Source organism: Leptosomus discolor, chromosome 14, assembly GCF_034619465.1.
Source record: "Leptosomus discolor isolate bLepDis1 chromosome 14, bLepDis1.hap2, whole genome shotgun sequence".
NCBI classification, from domain to species: domain Eukaryota; kingdom Metazoa; phylum Chordata; class Aves; order Leptosomiformes; family Leptosomidae; genus Leptosomus; species Leptosomus discolor.
In genome coordinates, this window is record NC_141404.1 from 5,119,453 (window position 1) to 5,134,003 (window position 14,551).

General features: G+C 36.1%; 1 protein-coding gene across 3 annotated transcripts in view; it reads right to left on the minus strand.

The window, feature by feature from the left end:
• The window catches only part of SDK1 (sidekick cell adhesion molecule 1), a 409,863-nt gene that overhangs the window by 289,163 nt on the left and 106,149 nt on the right, over positions 1-14,551 (minus strand). For all 3 annotated transcript variants that reach the window (XM_086472872.1, XM_086472871.1, XM_086472870.1), the window contains exon 2: positions 519-678. In XM_086472872.1, coding sequence (XP_086328998.1) covers positions 519-678 — 160 coding nt within the window. The remainder of the gene's footprint in view (positions 1-518; positions 679-14,551) is intronic.

Sequence of the window (14,551 nt, forward strand, 5' to 3'; positions counted from 1 at the left end):
AGTCAGTGAGGTCCTGGGAGCAAAGTCCATAATCACAGAACAGCAGTATATTGTTAAAATATAAGATTAATTTGCGCGTTCTCAGAAGTGAAAAGGCAAGTTTCATATGCGATTTAAGATAGACCACATTATTCTAGATCTTATTGAAAAGAATAGTCCCATTGATCTTAGCTTTGTTCAAGGATGAGTAGCACATCGTATGTAACATTTAGCTAAGGAATATGCCTGCTATTTATTACAATTACATCTCCAGCCAAAAGCATTTTGGCTACTTAAAGATTCTATGTTGGGACCCTTGTTCTGAAGTGTGAAATATTTTTAGCAAAGGAGATTCTCTCATAGAGATCTAATTTGTTTACAAAACCCAGTCATCTTTCATGATAAAAACTGTTGTCAGTGTATCACTATCTACAAAGCTGTTTTGAGGTATCAGGGATTTTGGGGGGGTGGTGGTGTTTGTTTCAAGGTTTTTTTTTGCAATTATACTTAGACAAGGCTATTATATAGCTTTTATTTACTTATATTCACTGGAGTAGGCAGTTATTTCACTGTCGTTGTGTAACCACTTAAATTCCAAGGGCCAGCTGCCTTCGGCAAGGCATGTAAGCACGAGTCGGTTTCCTTCCAAGTGTATCTGGGGCAAGCCTGGTTCAGTCTTGAAGTACGGTGCAACATCATCTGAAATACAAAGAGAAAATGGTTTTGTAAGCAACTTAAGTGAGTATAGACTAAGTCACTGATATTTAGCTCATTTCTTCTCAAAATGGCCATCATAAAACAAGAGACAACATGATTCAGTAGTTAAGGCTTACACCGTTATACTCATAACTAAGCTTTATCTTTAAAGGCAAAATTCACAAGATCTTGATAACTTGAGTCCTTGGCACTTATTTAGAAGAGAAGTGCCCACTCAGACAAGCTTTTGCCCATGTTTACTATTTATACATACAAGAATTTCAGCATTGTCTACTGTGGCATGCAGCAAATAGCCGTATTGGCTTTTTTTCCCCTCTCTACTCTGTGAGGATTAAATCCACTCAAAGCTTTTTTTTTTACTTCTTGAATAGAAACCAGAAAAGTAATCTTGGATAGAAATGATTATCACAGCAGGAGAAGTCTCAGGGTAAATGAAGAATTTTGATAGAAAAAAAAAGAGTTTAGAAAAAAACAACTCACAAAATCACAACATTAATGTGTTTTTCAATGTTATTGCCAATCAAAATATGTTAAATTCTATTACCTGAAACCACTAACAGATTTTGAATTAGGGTACTTCAATAATGTTCAAAGGTCATATGTAGTCTCAAACTCTTGTTCTCCCACGGATCACAAATACTCAAAATACTCCAAGCAGCAAAATTCTCGACCGGTAAATTGCCAAAGCTCCAGTCAAACACCGATTATTACGAGTCTACACCTGCTGGAGACCCACCCCTTGACACCTCTGGAAGATGAAGGTTTTCACATTTCGTGCATGGAATTTCTACTTGTAACGATGAAAGAACTACAGACTTAGTCTTAGAAGTTTACAAATACCTTCTATAATCAAAATTAACATGTTTATGCATATATGTAAAATGCACAAGGTACATTCAAAGCCAGAGATTTAATACAAAATATGGAATAACATTTAACAGGTAGAAGTTACTGCACTCAGCTTTTTAGGAGTGCCATGTGTGTTTCTATTTTATATATAAAATAGAAAAAGGGAAAAAAAAAAGATACACAAATGTTGTCCCAGTGCCACTGACCATTCAGTTAAATTGCTAACGTTTCTTTTAGAACTTATTTTAGATTAAGATGAGGTATTTTTAAACTTCCCATTTAAAGACTTTAAGCTACCTTTCACAGTTTATGGGGAAGTGACCTCATGCACTATTCAAGGCTGTCCAAAATTTTTGAATCCACACACATTAGGGAAGAAGGAGCTAATGCAAGGGGTGTCAGTGGCTTTCAAGGTGCCCTAGTGCCCCACTGAAGACTGGGAGCCCAGTGGGGACGCAGCTTGACCTGGTGACGTCAACCTCTCTAAGCCCTTATCTTTTGCTTTGCCTCTTATCAGGGAATTTTTATTACCCCGCAGACCACACGGCAACACAGCCTCATTATCAGCCTAACGGTAGGGTCCCAGGGTAGCAGCTGTGCTTCAGCTGAGTGTGGTCAAGGAGTCACAGACTGACTGTTGCCAAACTGTTTGCTACAATTGGCTCTGAAGCTGAACATCAGCTGCACACACATTTGATGATTTGGTTGCCGAATTGTCTCCCTAGGTTTTAGAATTTAGCTTCAGAAAGGTACAGTTATTTCTGCAGAAAAAAAGTACATCATCTCCAAGCAATACTTACAAACTGTTACACAAAATCCAGCCTAACCAACTGAATTAAAAATTGTATTATGCGGTAAGGCCCTTTTCTCATTTGCAGCATCTTAAACAATTTGCTTTTCAAACAAACTGATTAATGGCTAGTGCAGATCAGTAATATTTTCTTTAGACTGAATATGCAGGAAGCTCTGACAATTCAACATATGACAAAACAGCAACAGTTCCTAACTAGCAAACCAAAGATTATTTTTGCATTTCTCCACTCTAATACATGACATGACTGAGATCACATTCTGCAAACTTCCTTTTTTTCATTTTAATGACTGCAAATATCGTGAAGAAGTCTTATCTCAGTTCCCATTTTCTCCTAACTAGTAAAATCAACTAATATTTTAAAAATCTATACAGAAAAATATGTTCGAGTTAGACAACGTTAGTGTGAAATACAGTTATTTTACCCAGAGCAAAGAGGTGCAATTTCTTGCAAAGATAACAAGTGAGGAAATGTTAAATCCTTTCAGAGGCTTCACATATATTTTACAGAGTCTCCCAAAGGAGTTATGAGACAGACATTCTACCCTTGCAAGATTAAAGGTGTCAGGCTTCCTCTGGAGATGAAAAGGCAGTGGCAGGGAATTGTGCTGGTATTTAGGGGAAGGGGTTGTAACAGAGTCCAATTGGTAAATTGAAATGATTAGTGCCAAGTCCCCTGAAAACAATGACATTTCACTGCTAGTATATAAAGGCTCATGAAATGAGCTTGTTAAACTATTCCTTCCTGAAGAAAGTTGAGCCATTCAGGGAGATTACAATGAAACTGGTATCTGCACTATAAACCTCTACCTGAGTAATTTGTTGATCCTGTTTTCCAGTGATTTAAAGACTCAAGCAGTGTAACCTCCTTCATTATTTCACTCTGAATTATCCACTTACTCCTTCTAACTTATGTCTCTCCAAGAAAAAATGATTTATTTGAAAGACGAAGACTGCTGCCCACAAGTCTGTCATTCAGCCTTACATTTCCTACTCAACTATTCCAAACCCAGCAATGCTACGACCCACTCAGAGCTATCTCCCATTTAAAGTATCACAATCAAGCTGGTATTACATGAAAATGATTCTCAAAACTCAATCCAATTCTGGTAGAAGCTAAAATTTAATAGACCTACGGGAATATTTTTATAAAGAATATAGCATGCTTTATAAATTACTCCAGCTCTCCGGAAGATTTACTTAAAACCCATGAAGTAATTTTATCTTCTAATCTTTTATTCCTGACTTTCTCATCAATCACATCCCATCAGTTTATCAAATTCAATTATGTAATCAGAGCTCACTAAATATTCACTGAAAGCAGAAATGAAAATAAAATACTGAGCAAAGATTCCATGACGAGAGGTAGCAGTAAAGATTTGATGACTTTGGCATTTCTGCGGCACAGTGCTGCTCACACCTCAGACACGCGCTCAAAACGGTGCTGCACCCTAAGCCTTACATCTTTAAGCTGTAATAGAAAGGAGAATTTTAAACAAGACCTACAAGGGCAAGTTTGGTTGTTATAGAGCATCCCAGGGAAACAGGAAAATTAGCAGGAAAAATGAAAGCCATCTCAGAAAGGAAATCATAGGAAAAGAATAAGCAGCTAAGGGAGGGAGGATACAAAGGGGTCATGTAATAGGTGTGAGTGAGATGCTCACACTTTAGTAATTAAACACAAGGAAGGCTCATCAAAAGGCTAACCTTGGCCCATCAAGGGTTTAGAAGCCATGAAAACAGCTCAGTTTTTATTCCCTTGAAGGACAGAGCAAAAAGCTAATAAAAAAACCTATCTGAGTCCTAGAAATAGGAATAATAAAATACTGGAATTAATATTCTTAGCTAAAGTAGTTTTCTGATTACAAAAAAAAAAAAAAAAAAAAAAAAAAAGGAAAAAGGCAAGCATTCATGCGATACACACTTTTTTTTCTTTTAAATGCTAAATGTGTTAATATTTCCAGCCTCTCAGGCGCTTCAGTTACACTGATGTAAAAACAAAAATAATAATTAGAAAAAAAATCATCTGAGTTGCAAGGAGGAGTGAAAGGATACAGTGCCAATCTTTTGGCACCTGTATACAGCTTCTACAAATTTTCATTAAGTCTGCTTGCTAAACTCAGTAACACACTGACTAGTATCCTTAAAAGGATGGTGTAGATCAATTTTTATGTAAATCTCAGGAAAAAATAGGGTTGAATATGCCAAAATCATCTGGAAATTTGCTCCAAAATACATCTGCCTTGCTTTTGTGGATCATTAAACTGCAAGAGTTCCATTATATGCCAGGTTAGCCCATCTATTTTCTTTCTTTGGTACATGCAAAGCTTAGATGGATTTTATCTCAAAATATAGTTTCAGGACCTAATTCGACAATGCCCGTACATTATTTTTTTTTTTTATTAATGCTGACATTTAAATACAAAAATGGTGCTGTATGCAATTGTTATCTACTTTGGGCTTTTCCCCAGCCCTAGCAGACGAGATGCATCACAGAAAGCTGAGAGCTTGCTCATACTCTAATCTCCCAGGAAATCACGTTCAGGCATGAACTTACAAATACAGCCTGTAAGAGGAGAAGGCAGTCTGACTGTACAGCTTCGTACGGAATGGAATGAAAACAAAAATTCCAAGAGTGGCTACTCATTAGTTCACCAAGGGAACCTAAACTCACAAGGACAGAGTGAATGAACATGACTTCAGCAACTGAGGAGAGTACCACCTCAGGGATCTCAAACATGTCCTCTAATAAACACATTAACAAAGTCTGGCTAATGATTCTTAGCCCTCTAACAGCGTACATTTGTAAACTACATAGAGCAAAGTCAGATTAAATAGATCTTGCCGTTACTACAGGGTGCTACAAGATCTTGAAAGCAGCCTTGCAGTCCTATCCCTCAGGAGTTCATATATTTTAATTAAAGTTGCAATTTGATCGTGAACACCTTATCCTACTGAGAAAAGGAAAGATGCTGTACTCCAGAGAAGTACCACACCAACTCATCAGTAAAAAAGACTGCAACTACTCTGTTAAAATCTCATCTTTTTTTTTCCTCCACAAATGTTGGATACCAACAGTTGCAGGTAAAATCCTGGGCTCACATCTTGAGGAAATCAGTTACTGTACTCCTGAAAACACTCAGAGAGAGAATAAAGTAGTGAGTGCAGAGAAGAGGCTAAGAGATCCTCACTGCCACTGCTATTTGTCTTTGTTATGTATCTCTACTTTTAAGTCATTTTTAGGTGAGCCAATATGGAATATTAGAAGTAGATTAACCTGTTCATAAATCAGCAAGTCAGAGCAAATACAGCATAATCACTAACAAATATCATTTGAGCAGCTGTCTTTCCATCACTCAGTTCACCCAACAGCAAATAAATTTTTGACTGAGATACATTTTTCAAGAAACTCAAACAAAAATACAATTGGTTTATTAAAAAAACACACCTATACTGATTTTTAGCTTATTAGTCCCTAGTCAAAGCATGATGCACATCATCCTTTCTTCATATGCATGTCTAAAGCTACAATCAACTGACACAGAAAAATAAAGAACAGAATATCTTTGAGGAATTTTCCAGGAACATGAGACTAGATAAATAAATTACATACAGAGGCTGAACGATCAGCCTAGGAGAAGAGCAATGATACAGAAATGCTTTTGCTCTCACTGTTTGCAAGGAAAAGGGATGTGAGCCATCTTCAGGTGGGTTAATGATAACTGCGATAAAGAGTATTTTAAAAGATCCATCTAGGGGACTGAATGCATAATGCAAAAGTATAGCCAAATTAAAAAGGAAACTACAGTCAGGAAAAGCAAAATAAAGACAGAAAAAACATTTTCAGTAATCCAAAGAAAGTAGGTACAACTATGGACAGCAGAATCCCATCAAGAACAGATTAAAGTTAGCTGTGACATTCACAAGCTGATGCTTCAGAGCGTATACAGTTGAGTATGAGCTGCTCTGTGCTGATTGACAGCTGGTAAGTGCAACCTTCTGGGGAATCAGGACCATGTGCTTCTTATTCCCAACTTGGATATGGAAAAGATTTTTCTCCTTTTCCTTCAAGAATCTTTTAATCTTATTATCTTAGTTTCTGACACGCATGCATACACGTGCTGGCTCTGGATGCAAGTTGTATTCTCTTGTGGAAATGAACTTCAATAGCTTATACGGCAGAAGAATTCGGAATTATTACATAGTAAATCTTGGGAAATGTACCAGTAAGTCAGATTGAACTCAGGTACATTTGAATCTATCTTCTTTTGAATTCAAACCTTCTAAAGTGCATTGGTGAGATGCTGTGAAAGTTAGTATAGGATCTATTCATAAACTGTCAACAATGTCAAACATACATTAGAGCGTTCAGTCACTTTAACTGTATTGATTTGCAGGAAGGCTATTCTACCCAAAATATTGGATATTTGAGATTCAAATTTTCTTGGTTGGAAGTGTGACATAAATCACCAAGTACAACAATTAAATTTAAATTGCATTTTACAACCTCATTCTAAGCCTGGATTTGAAAGGACTGATGCACCATAGTGAATATTTCATTAAAATATCAGGTTATTTTTCAAATATACTGCCATAGTTAAGAATTTTCACACAATGGTATAAAGCATTCCCTTAAAGTGGGTTTCCTGAACTTTTATCAGAGACGATATCTGATTTTTATATCGGAATAATACTGAAGCACCTGTATTTAATTCAGTCTTTCTTCCTCAATTTCATAACTCAAGTAAATGAATACACACTACCCATTTTTGTCCTCCTGTAGATAGGAAAGATAACCTGCTTATTGGATACTTCTACTATAATCTCTAAATGCAAATACAGTATCAGCTGAACTTGATGGATAGTGCTTTTAAAGGTTTAATTGGGGATGGAATTAAATTGCTTTAGGACTCAGCAAGTTCTGTGAGGAAACCCACATATTTCTAGAATAAGTGACATTTATTTCTTTTAAATGCACAGTCACTGAGAGACAAGATTTCAATGGGTAACTTTTTTCGCCTTGAATAGGTCAAATAACTAATTGGCAAGCTAGTTATTGGGTAATTGCCAATCATATATTTGATTTGGATGGAAGAAATATTGAACTTAAGATTTGAAACCTGTTGCACGCTATCCCAAGAGGAAAACTAAACATTCTGTAATGTATAGTTATGATTAGCTTTCAACAATTCAATAGAATAGGAGTCCCAAGTGGCAAGAATGAGTGTTTCACACTGATAGTTAAGTAGATTTAATTAAAAGAATTTTTTTTTTAATTGAGGCTTCAGTTCTCTATTTCAGAATTACCTAAATGACACTGCAGATTCCATTTTGCTTCTAAGATCCCTATTTCTTGATGCAAACAGATCAAATGCTTTTCCCAAATCTTGACTAATAGGTAGTACTGTTTAAAAGCACAAACATTACAATTCATTCCCTTATAAACTTCTACAATTCTAAGATACGCACCACAAGATGACTTACTACAGGAAAATCTCTTTTAATATTTCTAACCTTTCTACCTTGTTTTCAGGCACAAACATTTCTCTTAGCCTTCTTCCATTTTTCCCTACAAACAGCTTTAGATGAACCACAAAAATATATTTGTATGCTATGCTGAGACAAGGCAACAGAAAAAAGCTAGAGCAGTTTCTTCAATGATAAAAAAGAAAATCTTACTATCAGTGATTGCTTAAAAGCCCTTAAACATAACTTATTATTTGCATTCATAAAAGCTACTCCTTAACACTCTGTCATCTATTTAAAGAACATCCTTTCAATCACTACAGGATCACTTCTTGAAGAAGAATTCCCTTTTGAGAAAAGGTTTCTTGAGTTTTATTAGAAATGGTCAAAACAGAACTAAAACGAGGAGGGTGCACAGAGGCACAAAAGAGGTGTTAGAGGACCTGGATTCTGACAGAAAAAAAGACAATGTTTGGCAACATCACTGTTTAAAATTCAAAATAAATTCTCTTAGTTATCGCCAAATACGTTGAGAAAGACTTTCCCACATGCAATTCTATCATTCTTTTCTTAAAATTGATGTCTTTAGCAGACTAGCCAAGGAGAAAAAAAAAAAAAAAAAAAAAAAAAAGAGCCTATATCATTTTAACTGAGCCTCAAGCAGCTCCTGATGTATTAACCTAAAGTCCCACTAAGGTTTCATTTTCCCATTTAATTTCTACACCTCATGTTTTAGTTTCACTTTCTGACCTCCTGTAATACTTCAGTTGAGTCAAGGCAAAAAAAAAATTGGTCTGTTGTATATCAGAAAGCAATCACAGTCCATAGGTTCGTGAATTCATGGAGTATCTGCTGTAAGACTAAAAATCAAGAAGCTACAGATGATGTTACTAATTTCACGTTTAGTGGAGTTCATCCTCAAAAAAAAGGCTGCAGAATTATTTTTGGAAATATTCATGAGGGCATCTTAAAGAAAGTTACAAATTCACTGAGAGAAAAAGGCACAATAGTGTACAAAGCAGGCAAATAAAAGAGAACCTATTAACTATCAAAATCAAAACAAAACCTCCAAAGAAACCCACAACCTCTCTGGGCTGAGTTTGGTATAAAAGCACAACCTCCATGCTCTTTATATTCTCTTCATATCTAGTGATGTTTACAGAGACTTGCAGAGCTCTCAAGGAAATAAGTTTTTACTGTTTAAATCTCAGCACACAGCAGCTGGAGGCAAAACTGCCTTATAGAAAGAGAATCCAAATATAGCAGGAGTTCCTTCATTATTTTAACTGCTAAGGAAGCTACTGTTGCTACTACATAATCTACAATCTCCAACTACTGTAGGGCCAGTCTGATCACACTGATATCTATCCATCGATATCTATATACACTCAATATTACAGCTGACATCAGGACGAAGGCAGGATGAAACCCTACCGAACATTTAACAGAACAGAAAAGACAACAACACAAATGTGCTTTCCACAAGTTCATCCTTGGTGTAAGAGGCATTCTCAGTTGGTTATTTTGTAGAAGACAAATTAAATCAAAAAGGCAAACAGCTGACAAATGTCTGGAAGAACCAGAACAGAAACACAAGCACAGCAGGAGGAAACAATGGCACAGCAGACTTGAAAGCCATGTAAGGCCACCCATTTGTTATTTCAAGGATAGAATTATTTCTAAATAGCAAAGCAGCTATGAATATCCATGGAAGATATAAACACACAGCTCTTTTGATGAAGGGGACTGAGGTGGAAATGATTCATGTGCAAACCTTTGTTAAAAAACAACGCCCGCTCCTTACGGCTATTGTTATTTTGTTTACGTGTAACTTGTAGTTCTCTTTTTTTGCCCTTTAAACTTGAAAAATGTAAATAAGGATAAGGCCTGCCTCAACAAACTCAATTCAAAGGATCTCAATGGTGCTAGTGAATTCAAGGGTGGTAAGCAGACGATCATACTGTATACTGAGCAGAAACAGGATTGTTCATACCCGTATGTGATGCTGAATTAGGACAAAAATGCAAGCAAAGCACAGTCCAAAGTTCACAGGACTCAACTGAAATGTTCCCATTATCTTAAGCAAGCTCTGGAACAGGCACCTGGTTCGTGCTGCAGTCGGAAGCAGAAGTACAAGGTGATCCTTGCAGAGCTCTCAAAGCACCTCATTGCGTAATTTGTGCAGACAACTGGATAATACACTGTACAGGCAAACAGGGAGATACACCTTTGCACGCTTTCATGCAGAAGAGCAGGCACTAATTAAGGGCCAGATCAAAGGCTCTTTGAAAACCTGACATAAATTGGCTACCTTAATTTTCCCTAATATCTTCACTTATTTCTGCGTCTTTTACACTAAACCCTTTCAGAACTATCCAAGCGGAATTCTTTCACCACCTCAGGGATAATACACATATCTAGAGACTATAGAAATATTTTCAACAATACTGACGAAACACATAATTTCTTCTTGTCAGAATTGGAAGAAACATATCACTGTTCTTGAAAACATAACTTAGCTTGACACATCTGAAGGAAAAAAAAAAGGGAGTTACTTTATTAATCCGGATATTTTATTTAATTTTCTTTGGGTTATAAATAAGCAGCAAGTTAATACTGTTTTCAACTTTTGACAGTCCTTATGTTAATTACATGTACTGGTTTTTATAAATCAATACTTCTTACATGAAGTGTTATTTAACTTGCCAAGTGTAGCAATAGATCAATGCATTTACTGTTCTTACTAACGTTGATGGATGACATACATCAAAAGGATATGTAAAGGAAAAATAAAAGATTTATTTGTAAGTCAGACAGGGTTAAACCCCAGTTAGGCAGAGAGGGAGCTTAAATAGTGTTTTGAAAATAACATCATACCTTTATTAAGGTTTGAGTGGTTTCTTTGAGTGGTCTTCTTGTTTGGTTTTTTTTTTAGGGGGTGGGGTTTTTTGTTTTGGTTTGAGGTTTTTTGCTTTTAATGCCAAGGCCTGAAGCTATCATAAGCATATTGCTGTGCGTACAGAACTATTATATTAACTCTGTGTATCCTGAAGGATGTAGAAGCAATGAATTGCACCTCACAAGCTTTAAGTGTATTTTTACTGAAGTACCATACTCCTACGCCCAGCACACAGCACTTCTATCTAAAAAAAAAAAAAAAAAAAAAAGCATAGTTGATAATTACTGTTTGCAAACATGCTACGGTTAATGTGCTTAAAATTTTAAAGGATGTATGAGTAAAATTTTGATCATAAATCAGCTTCGAAGATTGCATTCACTGCACTATGAACTGTAGTAAAAGAAACACTCAGGTAAAAAACACTCTAAGAGCTAGTACTAATGTACCCAAGCATCTTGAAGGGATACACAGCTCGCAGTGATACTAATATTCATTATTTATTTGTGCCATTTGTAAAGAAGACATTAAGTATGTTAAAATCAGGAAATTCCAAAGAACTGAAAGCTATTTCTCTGTATGTAACAATGGCAAATCAACAAAATAACGGTTAAAACCCATTATCAGAAGCATGTATAGATACAGAACATACAATTACGTACTGAAATAGAAAGGAAAATTGTTTTACTTCCCGTATGGATAAATTTCTCAGGACAGAAGTAATCATTACACAATATATTATGTTGAAATCACAAGAAGTTCTTTTACATAAAAAAAATTACCATCAGGAGGAGCTTTTTAAAGTTACAAAAGGGAAAGAAATGTACACTTGAAGAAGTGCTGTCCTTTGGAAGTAATTAATGTAATCATTATATTTTAGTGCAGTTTATCTGACTAGAGAATAGACACCTCTGTGTTGTATCACCACAACATTAAATTAATCAAAAGTAGGCTCTCCTTCATCAGCTCTATTACTCTGGATGATAGTCATGAGAAGCAAGTAACAACTACCATCTACTAGTCATGTGAGCATGTTTATGAAATAATTAGCAGAAAGGAACAACAGGAAAACAATGGTGAGTTTAAGTCAAAGAAAAAAGACCATTTATAAACTTTCCCTCAAACCTGCTTGGAAAAAGATGAAATTCTATATAACTAAAATTTTTAAAGTAAAAAATGAAACCACTTAGTCCACCAGCTAAGTTATATCTTGGAGGACAGGGTAATACCTTTAATGAGACTGCCAATTAATGCAAGAAAAGTCAGGAGATTGTCTTCAGAGTTTGAGCATTTTGTCTCAAACAATCAGACAAGAGGCTCCCTTCACAAAAATCATTCTTCTAAATTGTTAGACAGAGTATGGGTATAAAAGCTAAAGTGGATCACCTGCTTGAAGTAAACCTTGGGGTTTGTAAGTTTGGTAGAATTTTGTGCAAGTCCTCAGTCACCTTAAAGAGACGAGAAAACACTGTCCAAGTGAAATGTGGGAATTCTGCACATTAAGCTGAGAGGCAGAAGACAGGAAGAGTCCACGAGTGCCTGGCCAAGAGGTACAACTCGGAACAAACTTACTTGCAGAAATACAACATGAAGCTTAGTCCTATCTCACTGGTGCGAACACACAAGTTGTCAAAGAAGAAAACAACCACCACACTCCCACATGTTACACTTATTAGACTATATCATAATCCTGCTCTCATGCAGTCCAACTCAGAAGCACCTGGTCATTTGTGCTGGAGCCTAATCAAATAAATACAGATAGTCTTGCTAAATCCTGCTTAGCAGCGTTAAACCAATGAAGAGCAACCCTCTACTCTTCGCTTTGAACCTAGACAACCTGACATGAGTGAAAATGTATATTCAAGAGGAATATGGAATAAGCCTGAACCTTGATTCACCAGAACTCCTGTATCCTGTAAGAGGTAAGCCCTGGGTGGGTTTACAAGTTCTATAAAATTCCTCACTGGGGGAAACAATCTGCTGACTTAATTCTCTGCAGGATTTCACAAGTCCCTCCAGTCATCTGTTTCTGCTGTATACATTCACATATCTCATCAAGCTGACAATTTAGAAACTGGACCAGATGGATGTATAACCCAAAACAGTGTTGTTTGTTAAATCTAAAAGCTATTAATCAAAATAATTTCCTTTATTAAACTCCATGGGAGAAAGGGACAAATATAGTTGATGCATTACACATATTTACCGGGAGTGCACCAGAGGACAATACAGACTGAAGTTATTTTCACCAGGCTCCACTAGAGAAAAATGTTGATAGCAGAAATGTTCTTCCTAAAAAAAGCAGATTATCACAGGACAAAGAAAGCAGGAAAGGGCATCCTAAATGCTTTCCTTGAGTAGATAAGGCATGTTATTCTTTTTTCCCCAGAGGAAATAATTACATTCTCTGAAAGGACTGGCAACTTCAAGTTATTTTTAAACAAAGAGCAGTTCTTTGTCTAACATGAGCGCTAACTTGTTTTAGGAAAGCAATGGGTGAGACTAGATCAACAAATTTAGCTTCACCTTTCACCAGACACTTAATGCCAACCCAGCTGGAAAACAGCCTGGGCTATTTGAGGTATGAGTCACAAATAACACTTACTGCTCTCCCTCTTCTGAGTCCGCAATTCCTCATATATTTAGATGCAGGACTGAAAAATATCAATATGTACTTTCTGATTTTCCAACCTAAAGCTTTACAATAAAATCATTCATCTGAAGTGCATACAAAAAAGTTCCAATCCTAACAACAGAAAAAACTTGTACAAACAAATTACAGAAATAGTGTCTTCTAGAAATATGTGGAAAATCGTTTCTTAAATATCAAAAGGGGATTTACAAAAGAAAGGAAAGCCTGTAGTCATTTGCTTGACAACCAAAACCACAGATTTTCACAGAGTAGCTATTTCGGAGGAGGTCACTGAACCAGAACACAGTTGTAATTCTTCAGTGATACTCTGATACCTTCTTGCAAACAAACCTCATTTTGCAAGAAGGTATCGAATTGCAAGGCAGAACACACATAGGCTGGCACAGGAGAAATTAAAGTGATCCCAGTAAGTGAAGTTCGAGGGCAGCCTCCTGGGCACTTCCATTCTTTTACTTCCCGTTATGGTGTGAATAAGAGAAAAAGAAGGGGAAAGTGCGTGCAGTGCCCTTGTTCTTGTTCTTAAAGACCTGTTCTGGTTCTTAAAGGAATTAGTATCTGAATTGCAAAAAAATAAGAGAACACTTTGCCCCAAATATCATTTAACCTTCAGTCGTATATTCCAAATACCCTACAGTTATTATTTTAAGGGGTTATCACATAAATACTCCTATTCATACATTTGTCACAATCGAAGCTTTCATTGATGTCGTTTATGACAATGCCTTTTACTAGCATAGATTCTAAAAGACTTGCTTACAGAGTAGATGTTCTGAAATATATGCTCAAACAGAAACCCTGCCTGACTTAAAAGCAAATAGACTGAAATGCTAGCATGTTATTACTGGCTCATTAAGAAGCAATTTAGTTGCTTTTCTCTTTGTTTAGCAATACTCAACAGGTACTTATTTTGACACCATTTTAATGTGAAAACAAATTAAACTAACATGTTCCATGGTTACAAGAAACACTTATTGGACAAAGGCCAATCCAACAGCCTCACAACAAAAACTATACTTTCTAAATTAAAGTAACATACATTAAATTACATAAGGCACTTCTCTACACATGCTTCTTGTCAACCCACTGCATCTGACGAAAGCAGATGTAAAAATTATATACATGACAAAAGCATGGCCAGAATTGGCCTTCTCCTCTGCGTCTGCAACCAAATCATGAAAAT